This window comes from Lagenorhynchus albirostris, chromosome 16 (assembly GCF_949774975.1).
Source record: "Lagenorhynchus albirostris chromosome 16, mLagAlb1.1, whole genome shotgun sequence".
Classification (NCBI taxonomy): domain Eukaryota; kingdom Metazoa; phylum Chordata; class Mammalia; order Artiodactyla; family Delphinidae; genus Lagenorhynchus; species Lagenorhynchus albirostris.
In genome coordinates, this window is record NC_083110.1 from 5046073 (window position 1) to 5061288 (window position 15216).

General features: G+C 40.5%; 1 protein-coding gene across 1 annotated transcript in view; it reads left to right on the forward strand.

The window, feature by feature from the left end:
- Nucleotides 1-1743: 1743 nt before the first annotated feature.
- KCNK1 (potassium two pore domain channel subfamily K member 1) overlaps nucleotides 1744-15216 on the forward strand; it is a 71485-nt gene continuing 58012 nt past the window's right edge. The window contains exons 1-2 of the mRNA XM_060125525.1: nucleotides 1744-1819; nucleotides 2878-3036. Of these exons, the coding sequence (XP_059981508.1) occupies nucleotides 1783-1819; nucleotides 2878-3036 (196 nt within the window). The 5' untranslated portion in view covers nucleotides 1744-1782. The remainder of the gene's footprint in view (nucleotides 1820-2877; nucleotides 3037-15216) is intronic.

Below are 15216 nucleotides of genomic sequence, written 5' to 3' on the forward strand. Positions count from 1 at the left end.
GCATGCCGCAACTAAGACATCCGTATGCCGCAACAAAGACACAGTGCAGCCAAAATAAATAAATAAATTTTTTTTTTTAAAAAAGGTAATACTCAATGTTGACTTGGGTGTAAGGAGACGGGGTGCCTTTATAGTCTCTTCTGGTAAGACCGTAAATAGACACAACTTTTTGGGGGAGTGGCAGTTTAGCAGTGGGTGTCAAACCCATGAATGTTCAAACGTCAGCTTTCAGTGGCTCATACCAAAGAAGTATCAGAGATGTACGTAAAGATATGGTAAACTAACGCATCCTGTACACTTAGTATATTTTTTTAAATAATTACCACTCATCTTTTATTTATTTATCTTGGTCACACCAGGTCTTAATTGCGGCAGGCGGGCTCCTTAGTTGTGGCACGTGGGACCTTAGCTCCCCTACTATGGATTGAACCCCGGCCCCCTGCATTGGGAGCTCGGAGTCTTATCCACTGTGCTACCAGGGAAGTCCCTACACTTAGTATGAAAACTCGCAAAATTCTGTCTTCTGAAAATGACCTTTAGAAATAAAATTGTAAAACCATGCACACACATAAAAGAGAATCTACTATAGAAAAATTTTCGAAGAGGCTCACTATTGCTTATATTATCTTTCCATTTTATTACACTTTATTGTGTAATATTTAGCATACTAAAGAATTATAACTCTCTGAAATAGATATTTTTCTTTGCAAAAAAGATTTACATATAAGTATATTCTTTGGGGCATTATTTAAATCATTGAGAAATGAGGCAACTTCAATAAGAGAATTAATTCCATTTTGGTATATCCACATGACATAATGCTGTGTAGCTATGAACATCTAATTTCCATAAAACATTTCACGGCAAAAATGTTCATGATGAAAAGAGCACGAAGAGGAGAGAGATACTTGAATTTATTAACGATTGCTGTCTCTAGGTAGTAGGAGTGATTACGATGTTATTTTTCTCACCTTACATCTCCTTGCAATAAATATGTATTTATCGTTGAAAAACACCCACGTTTTTAGAAAAAACTCTTTATGCAGAGACAGCAACACAAAAGGACTGAACTAGCTGACACCCACAGTACACTCCAGCTGACCTTCTGTCAAATGTAGGATCAGGTGGAGGTCTGGGCAGCCAGGAATAAAAACTCCAGACGGTTGACCTGTCTTTCTTTCATATTCTTAGAGCATTGCTGTGTCAACCATCCATTTGGTCCCAATGCTATCTCGTGTCAAAATAAAAGTTGCAGCAGAAGAGACCTTTGTCGATGACCCGGCACAATCCCAAATGTTGCAGCTGAGATAAGTGAGCCAGAGAGACTAAGTCAGCATTTATTTCTGAATTTGCCTTTTATTAGGATGCAAGGGGGTGGTGAGGTACTTAGGTTACTTCACGGTGGGAGTCCATGGGTCACCTCAGGGTAAGGACACTTGGGGCGTGAGAATATAGCGGGCACTGGGTCGTTAGGTCATTTAGGAGGCAAGCTGGTGAGAAGGTTATCTTTCCAACCACAGACGGTCTCTATTCACAACTTAATGCCTTATCATTACGGTGACTCAACCACGCTACCGCATGTAATCATATTCCCCTCCGTCCTTGTCCTTCCCTCTGCTGATTTCTACTTCTCCTAGTTTCTGATGCTCTTTGCCTTCCACCGTCTTTCCAGGTATCCCTCAGCATCTGTCCGCACTATGGTTATGTTCTTTCTCTACATCACCTCCTCTTCACCCACCCAACAAAGATCTGATTGATTCAGAAAGTTAACGCAACGTGTGGATGCCCCTTCTCTTCCTATCCAAGGATGCCAGCACAGGTAAATCCACTTTTCCAGGGTAGTAGGGCATTTGGTATACAGAATCTTGACCAAAGTGTAAGAAATTCCTCAGAAAGGGGCTGAGGCCCACAGGGATCTCCACAGAAGACAATACAAGGTGCAGATTCCTTGTTTGACCTTTCCAATACTAGAGCCAACTTTTTCCAGCATACGCTCAAGGGTATTCCAGACAAGCTGTGGTCCCATTCAACTGTATTGGAAATGCAAAGGCGAGGCGGATGGACAGCTCCTCTCTTTTACTGATAAAAGCAATATGCATGCAAACTCTGACAGTTCAACTATTACTGGTGTGGTGGTGAAATTTTTTGTGTCAGCTTGGCTAGACCAAGGTACCCAAATATTTTGGATTACATGTCTGTGTAGGCATTCTTTTATAAGAGATTAACATTTTTTTCTGATTCTTTTTTTTAATTGAAGTATAATAGATTTACAATGTTGTGTTAGTTTCAGGTGTACAGAAAAGTGATTCCGTTTTATATATATATATATATATATATATATATATATACACACACACACATAATGTATACATATACATATATATATATATATATATATATACACACACACATATTCTTTTTCAGATTCTTTTCCCTTATAGGTTATTACAAAATATTGAGTATAGTTCCCTGTGCTCTACAGTAGGTCCTTGTTGGTTATCTATTTTATATACTGTGGTGTGTGTATGTTAATCCCAAACTCCTAATTTATCCCCCCCTTTTCCCTTTTAGTAACCATGTTTGTTTTCTATGTCTGTGAGTCTATTTCTGTTTTGTAAATAAGTTCATGTGTATCTTTTTTTTTTTTAGATTCCACATATAATCAATATCATATGGTATTTGTCTTTCTCCGTCTGACTTACTTCACTTAGTATGATAATCTCTAGGTCCATCCATGTTGCTGCAAATGGCATCATTTCATTCTTTTTTATGGCTGAGTAATATTCCATTGTATACATACCACATTAACATTTAAATCAGTAGACTTTTGCTAAAGCAGATTTCCCTCTGTAATGTGTATGGGCCACATTCAATCAGCTGAAGGACTTAAAAGAAAACAGACTGAGGTCTCCCAAAGAAGAGGAAATGCTACCAGAAGACTCCCTCTGCACTCAAGTCACAACAGCAACTGTTCTCCGGGTCTCCAGCCTGCCAGCCTACCCTGCAGATTTTGGACTTGCCCACTGGTGCAATCACGTGAGCAAATTCCCTAAAATAAGTCTCTCTCTCTCTCATTATATATAATTATATATACTCATTATTATATATTATATTGTTACATATAACATATTATATATACTCTTATTACATACTAGATATACTCTATTTTATATAATATTATGTATTATGTATTTCTCTGGAGAACCTCTGACTAATATAATCAGTAACAAATTATTTGGAACCCTATTAAAAATAATTTTTTGTCCATGATTATAAATCAGTAAATTAATAATTTTTCCCGGGCTTCCCTGGTGGCGCAGTGGTTGAGAGTCCGCCTGCCGATGCAGGGGACGCGGGTTCGTGCCCCGGTCCGGGAAGATCCCACATGCTGCGGAGCGGCTGCACCCGTGAGCCATGGCCGCTGAGCCTGCGCGTCCAGAGCCTGTGCTCCACAGCCTGTGCTCCACAACGGGAGAGGCCGCAACAGTGAGAGGCCCACGTACCGCAAAAAAAAAAAAAAAAAAAAAAAAAAATTTTCCCAAAATCCCCTGGTTTGTGAGTGGCAGAACCAGAAGCCCTTTCTTGTGATGCATCTCATGGCACATCCTCAACGATACAACAGAGGATTTCCAAAATAACACACATCTCATCATGTCCTTCACCTTCTTAAAACCTCTCAAGGGCTCTCGCACTCTTCCCAATAAAGGCTCATTTTATACGATGTCCAAGGCCACCTTCTCTACATTGCCTTTCTCTTCTTCTGCCCTGACCTTACATCATCCTTAGTCATGCCCTGTCCCTATGTCCATCCTTAGCTCCAGCCCCATGGAACTACTTGCAATCCCTCAAAATCACTCTGTGTTTGTACCCCTGGGCCTTGGCATATGCTGGTACCTCTGCTCGGTGCCTTTCCTGTCCTTTGGATGGAGAACCACCACCTCGCTGCAGACCTTTGGTTTTTCAATACACTCGAATGCTCGAGAAAACCACACAACAGATTTGTACGGAAGAGAAAGGGACCGTCCCCCACATTCCTGACCCATAAGAACTGAATCCCACATGAGGACTTCCTGGATACAGCAAAATGATGAGGCCCCTTCATCATTCCGGTAAATTCCCGGCAAAGCAGGCATAAGACCAACGACTATGCTTTAGAATATTCTGAACCATGGACCACAGCAGCAGTGGGGTGGGGTGAGGTGGGTGGAGCAGAGGGCTGGGGTAATGTGAGAGGTGTGGAGGGGCTGAGTGCTCTCCCATCCCTTACTTGCAATTCCAAAGCCCCAAATTATATGAAATCTCAAAGTTTTTCACAATTCATCTGGAGACAAAATCTGGCCCGAAATAGCATGAGGCTACTTGTAATCTTTATTCCACTTAGTGCAAATGCTCGTGCATTTCAGTGAAGAAGAAGTATCATGTGTCTGATTGCTGGGTTCTGCCTCAGGTCCTGTCGGGGATGTTATATAACATAAAATCCAAAAAAGGACAGACTGAATTGTAGTCCCAAGGGCGTTAGCTAAAGGATTGTGGAACTGTTTCATTCCTCAACAATTAATTAAGTTAAAACAAAATTTCATGTCTGTCCTTGAGAGAAGTATATGGACCCCTTTCAAAAGAGCCCAGTGGGAGTACGAAATCAGAAATGAACAGGAGGATTCGGTAGCCACCCTCGACTGTGTGATCTGCAGTCAGTATCCCCCGGGATACCTTTGTCTTTCTTCCCCCAGACTGGGTTTGCCAAACAGAGCAATGCGAACATGTTGAGAGGTGAACCTCATTCCCTGAGATCCTGGGTGTCTCAGTCCCTGGGGGCCAACTGTCAGCTCCAACTCATTCCATCTTTCCTAAGTCCCCACCCCCTGCCTGCTTCTGGTGAAAGATGCTCAGGCATCAGCAGGCAGACATGGGGGGTTGCAACTCACATAAAGCTTTGCTTACCTTCTGAGACATCACCCACACCCGTAAAGAGGATACACGTCTTTCTACATAGTCATTTGGTTCCTCCATTAAATTCATGGAAAAAAGTGGTGACTGTATTAAAGGTACCAATTCTACCTTTAAACAATCAATATCAGTTCTGTACAGGCCATGGAAGCAGAAAATCTTTTTATAGATTTACCCATGTTCAGAAACTTGGTGTATATTTTCCTGAACCTGGCAGTATGTGACCAAAGCAAACCAGATTTTCATACTATTAAGCGATCAGAGGACAGACAGGAGATTAAATTAGAATTGGAATCATATTTCTTCTGGTTTCTATAATTTCCAGACTTAAAAACGGTTTCTAAGAAAACGAGGCATTTTAGGTAATAAATAATGGTGACCACAGTCAGATATTTGCTAACATTTGGTAATAGGTATTCTAATTTTTTCTCAAGAGTAGTTACGTCAAAAGCCAGAGAAGACTTTCAACTCTGCATAATACTGGAAGAGTGCCTGGGAAATGAGATGTTCGCCAGACGTAGCCTTGGATTTTTGAAAAAATGTGTTTCTTCTTTCAACATACCTTTACTGAATCTTTACCATGTGTCAGACACAGCGTTAGGTATCGAAAAAATAAAGTGAATGAGATACCATCTCTTCCCTTTAGGTGCGATGGATTTGGGAACCTTGAATGGAAAGAACAAAAAACCTCTAGGACTTAATGATATAATATCCCAGACTATATTCTCATTATCTCTTACAGGTAGAGACTGGGTCCTACTTCTGTTCTTTGAATTCTCAGCACAGCTGTGGGCTTACAGAATATAGTTGGGCTAATTAATTGAAATGGAAAACTGCAAAGAAATTAATAAATTCATCATTAAGTGAACTACAGGGCAAGTCCCTGAAGACATGGAGGTTTTCTCTTTTTATTCTATTTTTTCTAATGCATCATCTCACTGCAAGCTTGCCCTTACCACAAAGAGCTCTCAAAAAAAGTACTGAGTGAGTGAATAAGCCCGAGTTTTTCTGGTATACTTCCTAGAGCTAGATAGCTAAAACCTATCTTAATGTATAAAGGATGCTGTGGTGGTGCTACATACTATGTTTTCCCCATATGCACTCTTCTGGGCTACTCTTCTTCTGGTGATTATAACATATCACTGCCTTGCAGTTTTTTTTTTTTCTAGTTGCAACATAACTACTGCTGTGTTCCATATATGCAAAAAGAACTGGGAATACAAAAATAACATTCAAATTTGAGAGCCATTTAAAAACCCAGAAATAACATTTTAAATTGTGATAGTAGGTCCTTATAATGGAACCTTAAACTGTCCTTTTCATCCCCAATGCTAGTTTCCAGCTATAGTTTCAAGTACCTAGAAATATATTTAAAATCTAGAAAATAATACAAATTATACCATTGGCAGAAGAAGAAAAACTCTTCTATTGCACCTCCAATCATTAGGTTGATTTTATTTATTTACTTATTTATTTAGTGATTCACATAATTCTTTTTTTAAATTATTTAATTTTAATTTTTTTCTTTTGGCTGTGTTGGATCTTCACTGCAGTGTGCGGGCTTCTCGTTGCAGTGGCTTCTCTTGTTGCAGAGCACCGGCTCTAGGCGCGAGGGCTTCAGTAGGTGCAGCACGCAGGCTCAGTAGTTGTGGCGCACAGGCTTAGTTGCTCTGTGGCACGTGGGATCTTCCCGGACCAGGGCTCGAAGGCACATGGGATCTTCCCGGACCAGGGCTCGAACCTAAGTCCCCTGCATTGGCAGGCCGATTCTTAACCACTGCGCCACCAGGGAAGTCCCCATTAGGTTGATTTTAAAGACCTAAAATAAAAGCACGTTGGGATCATAGTATGTGAGGAGGAGGGTTTTCTCATAAAGGAGAGCAAATACATTATGTGTTCTGTTTGAATTGTAGCCGGTAGGAAACTAAGATGAAATGAAACGCCTTAATATAAATACATCCAGATTTGCAAACCTTGGAAAGAAAAGCAACTTCCTCTGTAGTCAAATGTGGCCATGTTTGAAGTAGACTACTCATTTTTCCACAGTTACGAATAAGGAAAATAATGTCAAGCATTATTCTTCAAGTTGTTATTCTTAACAACTTCAAAGTTTAATTTCCTGGTTATAACATCAGACTCACTAAATGTGCTTTCAATATTACCTTTGTAGAGGTCCCTAATTTCCCAGCTTCAATATAGGGAACAATTTAGCACAGATTTAAGAGATTATAATCAAAGAAATGCAAAAGGGGAGATGAGACAGGGGAGGAAAGAGGGAAAATGGGGCACAGAGATGGAGGAGAAGAAATAAAAGAATGAAGAATGAAGGAATTTATAGGTCAAATCACTCAGCTTAATGACTTCCATGAATAGTGAACTTTGATTGATATTTGTTGTTCTGTGGCTTCAACACAACCAGAAATCAAAAAAGTATTTGATATAAATACACTGCTGAAACTCCCTGCAAGCCCTCTTGCCTAGCCTAGGAACACAGAGCGACGTGATAAATATTTCAGTTCATTGGAATAGAGATTTTCAAATTGTTCCATTAGATATTACAGTTTCCAGAAATAGTAATAATAATAGCTAGTATTTATATAAGTGTAAGTCCTCCATAAGTACTTTACATATACTGTGTCAGTTAATCCTCAAAAGAATCTTCAAAACAACCCTAATGGTGGTGCCATTTTGGTTCCCATTTTACAGATAAAGCAAAAAAGGCACAGAGAAATGAAGGTCAAGAAGTTCGAAAGGAGCAGAACTGGGGTCTTGCTCCAATATTCTGGCTCTGAACCATTACACAATACTGTCTCTCAAGAAGGCTTGGGCTTCCCTGGTGGCGCAGTGGTTGGGAATCCGCTTGCCAATGCTAGAGGACACCGGTTCGTGCCCCGGTCCGGGAGGATCCCACATGCCGCGGAGCGGCTGGGCCCGTGAGCCATGGCCGCTGAGCCTGCGCGTCTGAAGCCTGTGCTCCGCAACGGGAGAGGCCACAACAGTGAGAGGCCCGCGTACCGCAAAAAAAATCAAACTAAGAACAGAAAGTAAAAAGTCCTTTAGATGAACACGATCAATAAGAATATACCGTAGCTTCATACTATAGCCTATAAAAGAGAAAAATAAGATAGGAAAGAAAGAGGAAAAGAAAAAATACGTTGGAGAAGAATTAAGTTGGAAATGTTAATGAAAAAGACACTAAGGGGAAAAAATCTATGTGTGTGGCTACAAATAGTTCTTAAATGAGCTTATATATATATATATATATATATATGTGTGAATTAGAAGTAGCAGGAAATAGAAACATATAAAGTCACCAGTTCATAGAAAGAGAAATATTTTATTTTATAAAATTTCTGCTAAAGACTTAAATCTGTTACATTTTGAAAGAATAAGCATATTTAAAGATTTCTACAATTATAGATATAGAGAATGGGATGAAATTATAGATAAATAGAAGGCACTGTGTTCAATAACTTGTCTTTTTTTAATAAATTTATTTATTTATTAAGCAGTATGAGGACTTTTTAAAAATAAATTTATTTTTGGCTGCATTGGGTCTTCATTGCTGCACGTGGGCTTTCTCTAGTTGCGGTGAGCGGGGGCTACTCTTCATTGCGGTGCGCGGGCTTCTCATTGCAGTGGCTTCTCTTGTTGCGGAGCACAGGCTCTAGGCACATGGGCTTCAGTAGTTGTGGCTCTTGGGCCTCAGTAGTTTTGGGCTTAGTTTCTCCGCGGCATGTGGGATCTTCCTGGACCAGGGGTTGAACCCGTGTCCTTGCATTGGCAGGCGGATTCTTAACCACTGCGCCACCAGGGAAGTCCCCAATAATTTGTCTTAATCCCGATTCTGCCACTGGGAGCTGTTTAACCTCAGGCAAGTTACTTAATTTCCCTAAGTCTCTGTTTCCTCATGCTTATCACAGGGACAACTGCTCCTGCTTGATGGACTTGTTGGAGCTTTAAATGAAATAAAATATAAATCACTTAGCCCAGCGTTTATCTCTATATAAGTAATAGGCCTTATTATTATTATTCTTAGTTTATTTTAATCCTGCTAGTTGTCTTGCTGGACAATTAAATTAAGGCTTAGATTTCAGGCAAGAGGCCTAGGTCTCCTCTTGATTTCATAGAATGTACCACATTCTCAAAGCTTACAGTAAATCTAAAACAAATTAGGGACTTCCCTGGTGGTCCAGTGGGTAAGACCCCATGCTCCCAATGCAGGGGACCTGGGTTTGATCCCTTGTTGAGGAGCTAGATCTCACATGCATGCTGCAACTAAAAGATTCCATGTGCCGCAACTAAGACTCGGCACAGCTTAAATAAATAAATAAAATATTTTTTTAAAAGTTAAAAAAATAAAACAAATTATACTTTGCTTTCATGTCTGTGGTGAATTGAGTACAGCTGGTTACAGTCCAGATACATATTACCTGAGAAGTCTCTGCAGTAAAAAAAATTTGCAGGGCTTCCCTGGTGGCACAGTGGTTGAGAGTCCGCCTGCCGATGCAGGGGACGTGGGTTCGTGCCCCAGTTCGGGAAGATTCCACATGCCGCGGAGCGGCTAGGCCCGTGAGCCATGGCCGCTGAGCCTGCGCGTCCGGAGCCTGTGCTCCGCAACGGGAGAGGCCACGACAGTGAGAGGCCCGAGTACCGCAAAAAAAAAAAAAAAAAAAAAAAAAAAAAAAAAAAATTTGCAGAGGCAGGAAGGTTGAGAAACAAAGGGACTTCTCACCTCCTTGATCATTTTTAGGTAATTATAGGGGGACAGAGTAACAAATTTTTCCTTAGTGATAACTAACATCTTTATAGAATTGTTATTTCTTTATTTATTGAAGTATAGTTGACTTACAATATGGTGCTAATTTTAGGTGTACAGCAAAGTGATTCAGTTATATGTTTATATATATATATATTCTTTTTCGCATTCTTTTCCATTATAAGTTATTATAAGATATTGAATATAGTTCCCTGTGTTATTCAGTAGGTTCTTGCTGTTTATCTATTTTATATATAGTAGTATGTATCTGTTAATCCCATATTCCTAATTTATCCCTCTGCCCCCCGTTCCCCTTTGGTAACCATAAGTTTTTTTCTATGTCTGTGTGTCTATTTCTGTTTTGTAAATAAGTTCATTTGCATCTCATTTTTTAGATTCTGCATATAAGCAATATCATATGATATTTGTCTTTCTCTGTCTGACTTACTTAGTATGATGATCTCTGTGTTTATCCATGTTGCTTCAAATGGCAATATTTCATTCTCTTTTATGGCTGTGTAATACTCCATTGTGTATATGTACCACAATAAGAGCTAATATTTATTGAGAACTTACTATGTGCTAAGCACCTTCCCAAACCTTTACATCTATTAATTCATTTAGTCTTCGCAACCAGCCTATGAGGTAGGTACTATTTCTTATCATTCCCATTTTACAGTTGAGAAAACTGAGCCGCAGAGAAGTAAAGTAACTTGTTGAAGGTCACACAGCCAATAAATGACATAATTTGAAAGACTGAAAGAAAACTGAAAAGGCAATGACTTCCAGGTTAATCTCTCTATTTCCAGGTCAGCTGATTAGTAACCTTAATTCCATCTGCAAAGTCCCTTTACTGCAGCACCTGGATTAGCATTTAATTGAATAGCCAGAGAACAGAATTTTCTGGGGATCTTCTTTAGAACCCCACCTACCACTCTGCTCTATCGTGCTGACGCAACACTGCAAGTGGCCACAGGTCAGTGGGGAGGGACCACTACTGCAGTAGGTTTGCTTTAAAAGCAAGTACAGGACAGGTATAGAAAATACTAGGGCAAAACTCTGAATTCTTTTGGGGACTAAAATGTACCATGTCCATCCTACTAATTTTGCATCTTGTGGGAACAACTCAGATACCACAAGGAAGAAATGAAAAGCCCTTTTTTGTTTGTTTTGTTGTTGTTGTTTTGGCCACCCTGCATGGCTTGTGGGATCTTAGTTCCACAACCAGGGATTGAACCCATGCCCCCTGCAGTGGAAGCTCGGAGTCCTAACCACTGGACTGCCAGGGAAGTCCCCAAAAAGCCTTTTAATTTGGGGTGCCTTAGTGAATTAGGGCCTCCAAAGATAGCTAGTTATGGAATATGTTTTCACCAAAATCCAAAGTGTCTGATGCTGGGCAGAGTTTCGGGAGAAGGTCTGGGCAGGGTGCTGCACAGTGTTTTAGCTCCTCATACTGTCTTCTTAGTCTGTGCTGTACACACATGTGCTACAAACTCCCTTCCTATTACTTTGACACATTGATAATTACACTTATATCCTCCTTTCCTGAATAAAATAGATTTACCATCTGCTTTATACTGAAAAGAATAGCTAAACGTTTTCTGTACTTTGGAGAATATAACCATGTTGGATCATTTATTAAAAAAAAAAAGCAGTAGCCCATCTATAGCTTTTATTTAGACCTTATTTATTTATACTCTGCCTTCAATTAAATTTTTACTTTAGGGTCAATCTGTGACTTGCTAATTCTTGTCTCAAATGTTTTCCTTTTTTTTTTTTTTTAATACAGGTCCCTATCCACCACCTGCTATTTCAAGTCCTAGTTCAAGGATGACTTCCCTCAGGAAGACGGTGTGGATAACCCGACCAAGTTCACAGCATGTCTTTTATCTTCCAAATACTTGGGGCTTTTATTAGAGCCCCTCTGTGAAAACTAATTGCACCCCTGCTTTACTATTCAATAGTGCTCAATTACATATGTATGTAAAAATGATTTTCCTCGATTCTCACTATTATATAGAGACAGGTGATGGGTTAATAACATTCCTCTTTGTTCTTTTTTTTGTTAAGCACACAAAGAAAAAGAGGCTTCAGGACGTTAAGCGACTTGCTCAAGCTGCATAGCTAGTAGGAGATGGAGCCCAAGTCTTCCAGAACCCAACCTAGCGCCCTGCTCTTTATCCATGGGTCTTTGTGGCCCTAGGGACCATTTCTCCGCCTGTTTCCTTCGTTTTCTCCATCACTCATCAGGTCCCTGAGGACGTTGGCACAGGGCCGATGCTGTTTCTCACACCTCAACTCCCATCATCTCCCTGGGAAATAATTAACATCCACGTGGGTGTCCCATCCAGCAACCAACACCCCTGTGTTCTTGAACTTCTTTATTCCAATAATCTTATACCTTTACTATACTTCTACCGCAAAGCCAAACGGAGTCATTTCCTAGAGGTATTCGTATATGAATAGTAAATTAGATAACACCATTTTCATTTCTATCTCTACCAAGAATTCTCTGAGCTCCAAGCTCGTATATACAACTGCCCAGTGGGACATGTTCTCTTAGATATCTGAAAAGTATCTCAAACTCAGCTTGTCCTAAACTGAACTTGTGAGATTTCCCTGCAAACCTGCAGTGTTCCCAACTTCAGTTAATGACACCACTATCGTCAAAATGGTTAAGAATCCGCCTGCCGATGCAGGGAACACAGGTTCGATCCCTGGTCCAGGAAGATCCCACATGCTGCGGAGCAGCTAAGCCCGTGCGCCACAACTACTGAAGCCCGCGTGCCTAGTGCCCGTGCTCCAAAACAAAGAGAAGCCACTGCAATGAGAAGCCTGCATGCAGCAACGAAGACCCAAAGCAGCCCAGAATATAAAGAAAGAAAGAAAGCAAACAAACAAACTGGAGCAAGTTTTTCTTAAAAGCCCGAAAAAAAAATTAAAATAGTATTGAAATTTAAAAAAAAAACAAGAAAACTGATACACAAGCCAGAAACCTGATGCCTTTCTTACCACCTAGACCCACCTACTCTCACTCAGTCCAGCCCTAAATCCTGGAACTTTCTCAACTCTATGCCCTTGTGCACACATTCATTCATTCATTTTCATTCCACAGCCATTTATTGAGCCCCACTATGTGCTAGGTCCAGTAGCTGAAGCTACAACCATGGACAGAGAAGACAGTGATCCTTGCCCTTATCGTATTGCCATGCACTGGAGTAAGCTGCCATCAATCTCCTCCTGGGACACCTCTCCCAACCCAGTGGTTCCGTCAGTATCCACTGCTGCTCTACTCAGACCAATTCTTCACACTGCAAAGAGGCCATTTGGAAATGTAAATTCTTGTGCTGAAAACTCTTCCCTGGATTCCTAGGAAATTCCTAGGACCTTACAATTTCCTGCATGGTCTGACCCCACCTGATTTTCTTTTCTTTTAAAATTTATTTTATTTTATTTATTTTTATTTTTGGCTGCGTTGAGTCTTCGTTGCTGCGTGCGGGCTTTCTCTAGTTGCGGCGAGCGGGGGGACTACTCGTTGCGGTGCGCGGGCTTCTCATTGCGGTGGCTTCTCTTGTTGCCGAGCACGGGCTCTAGGCGCACGGGCTTCAGTAGTTGTGGCGCTCAGGCTCAGTAGTCATGGCGCACGGGCTTAGTTGCTCCGCGGCATGTGGGATCTTCCCGGACCAGGGCTCAAACCCGTGTCCTCTGCATTGGCAGGTGGATTCTTAACCATTGTGCCACCAGGGAAGTCCCTCCACCTGCTTTTCTAGCCGTTTTTCCCACCAGTTCCAACCCCTCCCTGGGTCCCACCTCCTTTTTTAGTAGTTAATTCCTGTCATCTTTCAGCTTGACTCAGCGTGTACTCAGGGAAGCCTTTCTGATCTCCATATTCAGGCAGACTTCCCTGGTCCCTGCCTTAGAGTTCCCTACACCATACTCTTCATATTTAGTTAGTGTTTGACTCTCACTTGAATATGTTGAGCAATCATTTTGCTCACTGTTATATTCTCTGAGCCTAGCACAATTCTTGTCACATGGCAAACATCAATCTCTGTTTGTTAAATGAAGCAATAGATCAATGAGTCAACAGCCCGGCACTCACGTTTCTTCCTTCCTTTGCCTGTTGCTTCTGTGCTACTGATCGCAGTCATGCCTACTTCCTCTGGAACCATTCTTCTTCTTCTTCTTTTTTTTAAACATTTATTTATTTATTTGGCCACGCGGGGTCTTAGCATTGGGGATCTAGTTCCCTGACCAGGGATCAAAGCCAGGTGCCCTGCACTGGGAGCGTGGCGTCTTAGCCACTGGACCACCAGGGAAGTCCCCTGGAACCACTCTTTATCAATTGTCTTCTCTCTTCTCTTGCTTCTAATTCAACTTCTCCACTGGCTCCTTCCCTGCGATACACAATCACGTTCAAGTCTCTCCCGTCTTAAACACACATGTCCACACACACAACCACACACACATCTTCTATCCTATAGTCCCATTAGTGGGCTTCCTTTCTTTCCATGGAGTAACTTGAATTAACATTCTAGGTTTATGGATTTCACTTCTCTGCCTCTTTCTCCTTAACTGCAACAATTCTTGTCCCCCGTAAAACTCCACAAGGTAAGTTTCTCAACAGCTCCTTTGTTAAAATTTTTTTAATTTTTATTGAAGTATAGTTGATTATAATGTTTCAGGTGTACAGCAAAGTGATTCAGTTATATATATATATATACACACACACACATACATATATGTGTATATATATATATATATTTTTTTTTTTCAGATTCTTTTCCATTAGCACGGTCTTGCTTTTTCTAGAATATGTAAGAGGGTGTTTGGTTTTGTTTTTAAAGGTGATGGGAACAGGGAACTCTACTCAATATTCTGTAATAACCTATACGGGAGAAGAATCTGAAAAAGAACGGATATATGTATAATTGAATCACTTTGCTGTACACCTGAAACTAACACAACATTGTAAATCAACTATAACCCAATATAAAATTTTAAAATTAAATTAAACTTAAAAAAATAAAGGTGATGGGCAGGGCAGACATTCAAAATTAAAAGTCTATTAGAGGATCTTTGCCTTCCATTGTAAAAAAGCACCTGAAAGGTCTTCTTTATATATGGAAAATCCTAGAATCCAATAGAACAAAATTACCCCCAAATAAATCATTTCCTGTCTAGGGTCTCTTGGGCAGTCCTTGTGCTAAGAACCAGTTCCCTCACATTGAAAGCAATACCAGATATTTATTGCATAAACACAGGGTGGTTGACCATCGTTCTAAAAATATTTCCCACAAAACAATATGCTGCTGCCTGGAGAAAGTGTAATCGTGATTATTTATTAATCAAACAATCTAAGATATTTACTGTACATATGTCATGTGAAAGAATTGTGCTGAGTGCTATCAAGGGTACAAAGAACTGAGAGACACGGGAATTCCTCCGAAGAGCGTACAGCACTGTGGGAGGACAGAGCGTGTACTCATAAAATGAATGATACAAGGAGG